The sequence below is a fragment of the Heliconius melpomene genome, chromosome 11 (assembly GCF_056956725.1).
Source record: "Heliconius melpomene rosina isolate 202511_hmr_F chromosome 11, ASM5695672v1, whole genome shotgun sequence".
In the NCBI taxonomy this organism is placed as follows: domain Eukaryota; kingdom Metazoa; phylum Arthropoda; class Insecta; order Lepidoptera; family Nymphalidae; genus Heliconius; species Heliconius melpomene.
The window spans coordinates 6009178-6020175 of record NC_140399.1 but is presented as its reverse complement, the minus strand read 5'-3'; the positions used below and the strand labels follow the sequence as shown (position 1 = coordinate 6020175).

Sequence of the window (10998 nt, the reverse complement as noted above, 5' to 3'; positions counted from 1 at the left end):
ACGCATGTCCAATTAAATTTGCAAACTAATGTTGACACCAGAACGAAGAAATGAAAATATTCAATATTTTGTTTTCTTGAGTAGGAATCGAACCTACACACAACCTGTAGTCTTTACAGTCACACGCCTTTGCTCCTGCGCCACCACTGGCCTCAAATTATATGCATGTATGCATTGCGTAATTTGTATTAGGACAAAACCTCATAAAGTGTCTTTTTTAGTGTAATTTCAGATTAGTTAATCATTAGAATAAATAATCATTATGTCAAATTAACAATGATCCTCAGAAGAAGATTATTTTAATTTTAATTAAACAAAAAAAAAAAAGAAAAAACCGGTTGTGAAATTTTTAGTCTATCCACACAATTGGAATGAAAGTTAATTTACATTTTATTAGATTTAAATACTTGCTTGAAGTTTTAGTATTAATTTATATACGAATGGAATATGAAACTCAGTAGAGACGATGCTTCGTGTGTGAAACAATAAGTGAAAAGCAGTTGTTACTTGGAGTTACATAGGTAAGTCCATCGGAAGCGTCGTCGATAGGATCGTTCTGGCTACAATGGAACTAATTACGACGCGTGGACGCCGAGGCCGGAACACTTGGAACAATGCCCGCTCGAAGCCGCGGACCAGCTATCTATATCTGTCTGTATCTATATGTACCTTTTGTTCACTTGTCTTACTTTTATCACAATGGGATTAAGCGAATTATTTAAACTATTGCAGTAAGAATGGTGGATTATATCCACGAAATGCTTCAAAAGGTCATTATTTAGTAGTGTACAAATTTGAAGGCACTCGTGGCGCTTGAGCGCAATCGTGTGACTGTAAGCGACAGGTTGTAGGTTTTGTTCCCACTTGAGAAAATGAAATATTTAATATATTACATGAGGATTAAACGTCTGTAAACGACTGCACAGCTATATATGTAAGATGTGGTTGATAATACAAATCCCAGAACTCAACACATAATGTTTAATTAGAATTAGAGTTATTAATAAAATTATTATTAGAATTATCAACAAAATTATACACTAAGATGAAATTTAAATAAAAATCTTTAAATAGTAGGCAAATTATTCTTATACTTAACCATCATTGCCAGCAATTGGTAAATAAAGCAGATCACAACTGAATCCGTCATTTTGATATTCAATGAGAAAGATTATTATCATTTGGCATTTTAAATTTAGTTGTTTATGAAAATTTGTAAATTGTCATGAAAATTTGAGTTAGGGAATAAAAGACATTCATATTATCAAAACATTTTATTAGCAAACTTAAGTAGGAAAGTAAAAAATATATGAAATTTATTACAAAACTGTAAACGTGTAAAAATTATGGTAGCTACGAATTTCTTTACATTACGTATAGACCTTATATTGATACTGATATGGATGACCAGATATAATTGATAAATAGGAAGGCAACTAGAGTCCTATAATGTGAGAAGCTTTTACAATAATATTATTTAATTTTTTTTTAAAAGTTGCAGAAGTAAATTTTCATAAATGCTGTATCAAAAATATAACATTGTAAAAGGGTTCCAGATATATTATGTGATAGAAATCTTGTTGTTCGGCCATCATTAACTTGTGAGCTGTACCACTTGTGTCAATTATGGCAAAGAAACGTTTGTGCTTTAGATATTTCTTATAGATTTATTTAATTTCGCATCCATCGACACGGTGATACTGCTCTAAAGGCACATTGTCACATTTCTCTACGACTGCGTTCCTTACAGAGGGTACTGTATCAATAGATATACATTAGTAAAAATCACAGCTCGGGTTAATTGAAATAAAATTAACTTTTGTATTCTCTTTTCGTCTTAACCATAATTCTATAAATAAATAATAAAGTATTGTACAGGACGAACTCGGTTTAACGATGAAGTGGACATTAATACAATTTAGAAATCCACACATTGATTGAGCAACAATAAAAATTCCAAATAAATAACAATATATTTACAAGTTGTTAGTCACTTCCTAACAATCACTCGATTCTTTTCTTCCATGACGTCCTCGAAGCCAAATTGGTATATTAAAATTAAATTACTCTTACGTCAATCAATAATATAATTAATAGAAATCTTACAAACAAGAAATTATGAATAAAATATAATAATCAACTCAGGAACAAATGCAATAATAATTGATCAAATTAGAAGATCTTTTCGAAAAAGTTCTATAAAACCAACATAAATTAATATATTACACGAATATATTAACAACCATTTATGCGATAGCATATTGTAAGGTAGCCATAGTTTCTTATAACTAATTGGTAAATCTCTCAAAAATATCTTAATGCTTATAAAATAATATCTATAAATTCGCTAACATTTCAAATATCATCTAATGAGATACAAGAGAATAATTTTAACGTCACATATTAGTTTCTCTCTTCAAATTGGTTACACAAATGTATTTACAATTAATGAGTATTGTTAAAGGAATTTTCTAAGCTTCTTATAACTAGCTTTGTAAAATATTAAAAAGAAAAGGAAAAAAATATGGTATATTATATGTAAAATTATAAATTAATTCAATCGGCCAGATACCCTGAGAAATATTGCAAATAAAAAAAAATAATTAAAAAAATAAATGCTGCATGAGTTGTAATGGTTATTTGAAATTCATGGTTTAGCTTTACTATTCTAAGCTAGTAATTTAATTACTATAGTTGTATTTATTTTATATTACATTTTTCAAAAGGTTTTAAAAACGAATTATATGTAAAAGTGACGTATTACGTCAATATTTGAATTTTACAAATAACATTATACTCATATCATGCAACATTTTCTAGCACAGATTACATATAAATTTCATAAATAATAAATATATATTTTAAAATAAAAATAACTGAATTTATATAAATATTTCAAAATTGTAAAATTGTTATTAAAATTAATTGTATTACATTCAGTAAAATAAACACATTTCTAGAGTCAAGTACCTAAGGAATATTCAGTTTGTGATAAAATAGTCTTTCAGTTACATAGAAACAATCATCGGCAGTGACGTGTTTACCTTAACTTACAAGTTTTATTTATATTGGCAAGAGATATAAATAAAGATTCAGATAAAATCTTAAATTATTGGAAATTACCGAGTACTATATAAAATGCGAATGATGCTAAAAAAACATCAAAATGAGTATTAGCGTATTATGACAGATTAAAAATCACCACACTTTGCATCCATAGCGTAATACTGAAATTGTATCAACAAAAAAATAAAAAGATTAAAAAAAAAAAGCCACAATGTTTGACCACCCGGACGTGCAATTTACTTCCGCGTCGCCACATAAGTTTGAGTATAAAAACGAATGTCATTTTAAATAATAAAAGAAAATTATAAATTATTATTTTTTAATATGTATGTATACATAAATAATATATTAATAAAATATGCTTTTGTATATATTAACTACAATTTAAGCTGAACCAGTGACCTAGTTTTAAAAGTAAAAACGTAGAGTATTTACACTTAATAAGTGTATAATCCAAAATATAAGGCGACTGTATAATTTAATTTTTGTTTCAATCGATATAGGCAAAGTAAAATGAGACTAAGCCTGACGCTTTACCAATACAATTACAGTAGTGTCACGACTCGATACCTATTATAAAAGACCCACGTTTCCTGTTAAAGAGGTCATTCAGATCCAATTTGTAATATTTTTTCCGCGTCTTATAAAAGCTTTGTAATATTTAAATTAATATATATTTTTTAAAATATATATAAGTTTAAATTTTTGTAATTGTTTGTAATTAAGCTTTGATATGTTTTATAAAACGTTATAGCAGTTACAAATAAAAAGATAAGTTAAAAATGCTCGTATTAGATACTTTCATAAATAACAGGGTGCGGCACTGCACGAAAGGAATAAAGAAAGGCCAATTTGTTAGATGGGAAAGGGAGCACAATTTAAGAGATAGCTATTGAAATATTGGTATTTGAAATTTATAGCAATTTAGGTGTAATAAGACCTTACCAGATATGGTTGTTTTTAATTCTATATAAACGTTACCCTGTTTTCTAAGCTTAAGCTTTTAATTTTTACTTTTATATTATATTGTACAACACAATGCTGCTTTTACTTTTAGTAAAAATAGAGAAAGTAAAAAATAATAATATTTTTTACTACTAATAATAATAATAGTACTAATGAAATATTATTATAAACCAAAAAAAAATCTTATAATGAGAGTTATTCACGTCTCGACATAAGGAAAATACTGGGCAAGCAAAAGCAAGACAGTATGTACGATAGTTGAGCGGTGAAAGATAGTTGGTACTGATAGTTGTTTCTTTTACTCTGTTTTTTTTATTATTTTTTAGAAAGTTTGCCCGGGCGCTCTGTCGGAGAAATTACAGTGCGGATAGTCTATTGGTAATCCTAAATTTGCTCATCGTTGTTGGTTTTTTATCTTATTACTTTTTATTGTATCTTAGAAATGTCTACTACATTAACAAAATATTATAATTGATATTATTTGCGTATAAATTATAAAATGGAGCAAAACATGGATAGAAGTACTGTATAAGAATTTCCTATAATCTTATGATTTATAAAATATTCATATATTATGACTTATATAAATTGAATGTATAGTTTAAATCTCGTAATTAAAAACACTTAATTGTACCTGTAGAACTAACTAAAGCTAAAAGTAGTCGGTAACGGATGGAATTACATACAAATTAACAAGCTTTACAACGGTCGGGAATCTTTTTGTTACATTCTTGCCTTAACTGTTTAAACTATTAGTTTATTTAGCACCTTACCAAATTCATCTGATATTTCAGCCTTTAAAAGTATATGAAAATATTGCGTTTAAGCGGTTACCGCTGCTTAGTCGGTTTTGCGGCCCCGTTAGCTGCTGCACTTTTTTGTGCTATATGCGTTTGATAGTGTTTCGCAAGGTGTGCCTTCTGTCGAAAGCTTTTTCCACATAGAGAACAAGTGAAGGGTTTCTCTCCTGTATGCGTTCTCACATGCACGTTGACAGAGTACTTGTCCTTAAAACCTTTCGAACAGATAGAGCAGTAATGAAGAGATCTTTCTTTTCTGACTCCATTTGACGTAGATGTTGCAGCCTGAACAGCGGTTCCCGTCTGCGCTTGAATTGAGGGTGGTGAATTCTTATTTGGCGGTCTTTTATATCTTTTGCCTGGTTTAGTGCTTGAAACAGTAGGAGATGCTGTTACAACGTGTATATTGTGTGGTAATTGTACTTCACCAGCAGGTATCATTGTAACTAATTCACCATTTACATGATGGATGTTATAGACGTTACGTGTTGGATCTATAGGTTCGACCGTGCAGAAAGGTTGTACTGATTCCCCTAATTCCGTTGCAATTCGCTTTAACTTTTCATAATCGTCTGGATAGGTTGTGTCAAGCTGAGAAAGGATAATGTCATCAACACTTTGTGTTGAGGTTGGGTTTTCTCCATTAGCTACACCAGTAGCAGTGGGCTCTTCTAATAAGATAGAAATAACGTTGCCGTTTGCTGGCCCTATCGCCATTAATAATTCCGTGTCGGTATCTTTACTATCTTGGTACATGGACGGTACGTCTGCTTTGTTATTATTGTTAATAATAACAGTCTTTAAATCTTGTTCCGAACTGAGTTTTGTGGCAGAATTTTTCTGTTGTATTGTACTATATCTAATAAAAGCTTTTCCTTGTAGGGCGCTCCGTAATAGAGACTCATTTGATTCTGTATTTTGGTCAGTCAATTTCCAGTCATTATTATTGTTATTATATTCGACTTCTAACATTGTTGGTGTTCCAATTATAGTGCTATGTGATGAGTCATCTTTCTTGTCATTATTTTGAAAGTCATTGTCATCATAATTAAATGGTTCAATTTTTACTAAACTACTAGTACTTAATTCTGTTGCTGGATTTTCTGAATCCCCTTCTTCATAGTTAAATGTATCTTTTGCGAGTATATTTGTATTAAGTGCATCTTGATTGAAATCGTTAGGAAATCCATTCATATTTAATATTGTTTCTAAATCTAAAGAAGAATTTTGTTCCATATCTGTGGGACTTGACATGGAAACATCTTCCTCTTTACCCCAATTGTAGGGGCGGTTCGTATTTGTCTCGTTAATATCTTGGTTGAGAACAGTTAACGTATATATTTGCCCATCGGTGTTGTTGCTAATTAATTTATTTGAAATGGCAGTATCGCTACACGGATGCGTTCCATTTATTTCATTGTCTTGGTTCCAGTAATATTTATTGAGATCTTCTAGCATAGCCGTCTCTAGGCGATCTCTGTCTCTGTCCACATTCCAAATAGAATCAAAACTTTGTAATGGATTAGAACTAGTTGCCGTTGTCATACTGTTAGTGGTAGTCGACTGCACCCCGGTAACACTGAGTAAGCTGTTATTATTCTGTTCCTTGGGTTCTTCTGACAACAGCGGGTTGGAGCGTGAATCAGGTGATTCCATGAATACATTGACAGATCGCATTTGTTGTTTATATTGAGCGTCCGTTATTTCATTTGAAGTAACAAAATCAAAAAAATCCGATTTTGATAATTCCGGGGCAGTGGCCGTCATGACTACTAAATTGTTTCACAAAGAAAGAAGGCCCCTTAAGAGCTTAAACAAATTATACATTAAATAATATTGTGCTATATAATTTTAATTTTTTTTTGTACTAAAATAAATCTATATTTAAATAAGTGAGTTATATTTAACCCGATATGACTTGTACTTTATTGGCAGCCGCAAGAGCTTCGGTAACTGATAGTGCGTGAGGCGTGGGCGATGGTGCTATTCTGAAGTGTTCAGTACACTTAATTTGATAGGCGGACCAATGGAATGTGCAAACTTGATCCGAACGTTCCTTTTTCCCATTATTCACCCCAAGCCGTAACAACTTATGAAGGAGTCACTGCATCACAATCACAGCACACTTTAGAACACATTCCATTTTTCTGATGTTACTGAGAGTCCAACGGAGACTTGGCCAATATCTGAAAAGAAAGAAAAAATAGATATTATTTTACTTATACAGACCACAAAAAAATTTAAATAACATTAAGTTCTATAGAACATTTTAAAATTAAAACAAAGTCGTCGTGAAATATTTAATTAATAAGATATTTGGTTTATATGCTTAGATCCTGCACGAAACCAGGGCGAGCGAGTCACGCGGCGTGCCTACCAGGCGTCACGTAACGCCTGCCCCGCAGCTCTTGTCGAATTGTTATTATTAATTAAGCAAATGAAAAGTGTATGATTTACTAAGCATTATTCTTAAATGGATATAAATTTATATATTTATCTGTGCATACAATGTAACTGTAACTGTTTTGTTAAAACTAAATAATTCAATTATTTAAATTAATAAAATAATGTAAATTAATAATTATGTAGTTCAAACGGGCCAAGTCGTGAACAGGTGGTTAGTCATAAATATAATTCTGCTGTAGGTGTATCTATCATCCGAATACAGGACTTTAGAGGATTTGGAAACAGAATAGAACCCGGTAGATGGCGCTTTAGTCGGTGCATCTGCTAAGCTATAATAAATCAGGAAATATCAGATTAGCAAACGTTATTAAGCCTGAAGATTTACTCGTACTTCATTTTAATATATGTTGATATATTAAAATTGAGGGTCACGAATATCTTGTGTTGACTTCTAAGATACCAGCTCGGTGTTTAAAATAAGAATAGCGCTTTTCCGAAAGGACAATAATACCTGCCAAGGCAGCTCGGTTTATTATAAAACAAGAATATCAGAAATTACGTTATTTAATGTAATTAATTATTCAATTTTGTATTTTTTTGATTTAGTTCAGATATAGATTCCACATTATAACTGTATCAACTGACATACGTAATATTATACGACGTGATTCGGTTCGCGGGCTTGCTCCAATTCATCGTGTCATTTGACAGACCTTTCTTATTTTAAGTCTCATAAAATAATTTAAAGTATATTATTTATTATGCCATAAAAAATAAAAAATATAAGGCCGTCGTGGCGCAGCGGCACAAGGGTGTGAATGTAACGCGACGCTTGCGGGTTCGATCCCCACTCGAGGAAGTGAAATATTTATTTACGTTTATATTTCCATTTCTTCGCTTTGGTGTTGAGGCAAAGTGCGGCGTTCAGCTCTGCCACTCAACACGCAATGCCTCCAGAATTCGACAGAAAGTGGAGAACGGAGTGTCTTAACACTAGGTTCCATCTGCCTACCCTGCTGTATGCGGGATTACAACGAGAAGCTGATTTAATTATTTATTTACTAATCGGAATAACTTTCGTGTTCTAACTTTTTCATTTTAAAAATATCTATATACAATTCAATAAAACCTTTTATAAAAAATTTTCGTCTGTAAATATTTCTGTTCTCTTCTGTTCTGTAAATATTTTATACCAATTTTGTCAAACTAATTGATATAAATTAATAATTTCAATAACAATATGTCGTTAAGAACAGAAGAAGTACTTACGTAGATACAATACTTCAAACGTTTGTATTGAAAAGCGTCGATAATCGAAGTCGAAGTCGATAATTTTTAATCAAATTGTCATATTAGTCTATAGTACTGTGTTGTTGAATGCATGTAAGAACATGTTATTATTTATCATTTGACCTTTTGATCTTTACAAGATGAAATTACTATCCACGGTTAATTATAACCCGTTGTCGCAACTTCAATTTACCTCTAATAGTTTAATATATTTTTGTTGCTTTACTAAGCTTGCAACACACTGAGATAAATTATATAAATCGTAAATGAAATTATTTATTCTTGCATGTAAAATCTGGTCGAAGCTCGTAAAATCTTGGATTCAATCAGTACTTTAGTAATGAAACATTAAAAATTATGTAGGTACTTAATTAATATTAGAATGTTGAGAATTAAACTGAAGAAATTTTAGTGTTCAAAAGCAACACTGTATCATTTTTTAATACAAATTTAATAAATTAAAATTAAATGTAAGTCGAAATTTAGTAAAAGTCTGTATGCCGCATGTAGATTGGTAGACAGAGGGAACCTAGTTTAAACACATTTCCCGTCAAATTTTGGGGGCATTGCATGTTGAGTGGGGGAACTTAACAAATATTTAATATTAAAATTTCGTTGAGTGGGAATCGAACCCACATGCTGTCGCCTTTATAGTCACACTCTTGTACCGCTGCAGGACTGGCCTCAGCTGCAAAGTAACATTTTCTAAACGTCCATTTACATCAGAATGCAGTTTTTTGTCTGTAAGGGATGTTAAATTATGTATCGTAGTGCATGTAGGTTAACGAGTGTTGCACCAGCGCGCGCCTCTACCAGCCAATCGGACCACGATACAATCGTTTTATTGTTACAATTCATATAAAAATATCGATATAAAATATCGATTATATGTTTCGATTAAAATGTTTTCATATTAAAACATTTTAATATAAAAGCTGAAGCTCACGAAATTTATATAATAATACGAAATTATAGTATAAGAAAATAAATATATGTAAATTATAATATATACGAAAACTAATATAACAAACTTTATTAAATCAATTTATTTTATTAAATACAAAATTAAATTCTGCTTAAAGTATTCTACTTATAGTAACGTCACGCTGTCCCGCTCTTAAATGTAATCCAACCCGCAAACGAGAAACATAACTCCATCTAGCCGGCACACGTATTCAAATGTACCTATAAGCCTATAACTGGGTGCCTTGTAATAAGTTCGTATCTTGCAATCACACTATAAACAAAATACTCAACTAACTATTGGTAATTTACTAACGCAGAGTATCTCGTTATCTTAATTAATATGAAACGTAGTGGCCTCAATCGAAACTACAAAACACCGATTTATCTTATACTATAATCGAATGAAGTACAAAAGTCTACGAAATGTATTGTATTTATTTATTGTAAAAATAACTAACATTTGCTGGTACGATTTCGATGATGTTGATAGCGTTGTCTGTGTGGACACGATCGATGGAGCCGGTAGAGATTTCTAGAACTGATATACGTTCTACGACAATGTTACGGTTTTAATTGGCGTTCTTATATAGCCATGACTTGAGAAGCTGTAAGCTTTCGATTAAAGACCATCAAAATGTATGCACAGGTGCACTATTAAGCGTGTGAGCGCAGAGCAGCAATTATATTAAATTTTCAATTGTCATTGTGATTTATGTTAAAGAAGCTTACTTGTTTACTTTCATTATAAACGAATTACTAATATAATATACTAGTGGCCCGCCCGCGGCTTCGACTGCGTGAACTACGTTATTATTAATTTCTGTCTCTATGAGTATCTACGTCCTATAAGTGACGTCCATGCAAAATTTGTAGTAACGAAGTTTCATACAAACTTTCAACCCCAAAAACAACCCCTTAGACGTCGAATACTGCAAATTCCCGTCTTAGCGAGCACCTACGTCCTATAAGTAACTCCTATGCAAAATTTGAGATTCCTAGCACTTGTGGTTTCTGAGATTTCGTGATGAGTGAGTGACCTTTCGATTTTATATATATAGATAACAACGACATTTTATATGTGTATAATATATTTTAATATTGTTTAGGTGTTAAATATAGCAACAACCACAGCTATATCTAGCTGATAACTTTTGACTTTTAGACGAGATGACCATCCGTGTTCTCAACTTTGATCTCTTCACGTGCACGCGTTACTTGATATTTTGTATCAATTGTTAAGTTTTAAAGTTCAATAGCGGTGAAAATTTTGCACGTACTTGGCTTCATTGTTAACCTTTCAATATAATGTAAGGTTCAATACAATATACGATTAATAATGAAATATAGATATAGTAAGAACTACTACTACATACTATATACTAAAAAATATTGTAAAAATGTATTTCCGCAAAGGGTAAAGTAATTGAACACTTTTGTATGAGTAATGTCAATATTACATAGAAATATAAAGTCCCACTGCTATTTAAGTATTTAAATACAATAA

At 31.2% G+C, this 10998-nt stretch overlaps 1 protein-coding gene across 1 annotated transcript in view; it reads right to left on the bottom strand.

Moving 5' to 3' along the window:
• Positions 1 to 3415: 3415 nt before the first annotated feature.
• LOC146534596 (uncharacterized) overlaps positions 3416 to 10998 on the bottom strand; it is a 44055-nt gene continuing 36472 nt past the window's right edge. Inside the window, exon 2 of the mRNA XM_085192902.1 lies at positions 3416 to 7018. Coding sequence (XP_085049028.1) covers positions 4863 to 6599 — 1737 coding nt within the window. The 5' untranslated portion in view covers positions 6600 to 7018 and the 3' untranslated portion in view covers positions 3416 to 4862. The remainder of the gene's footprint in view (positions 7019 to 10998) is intronic.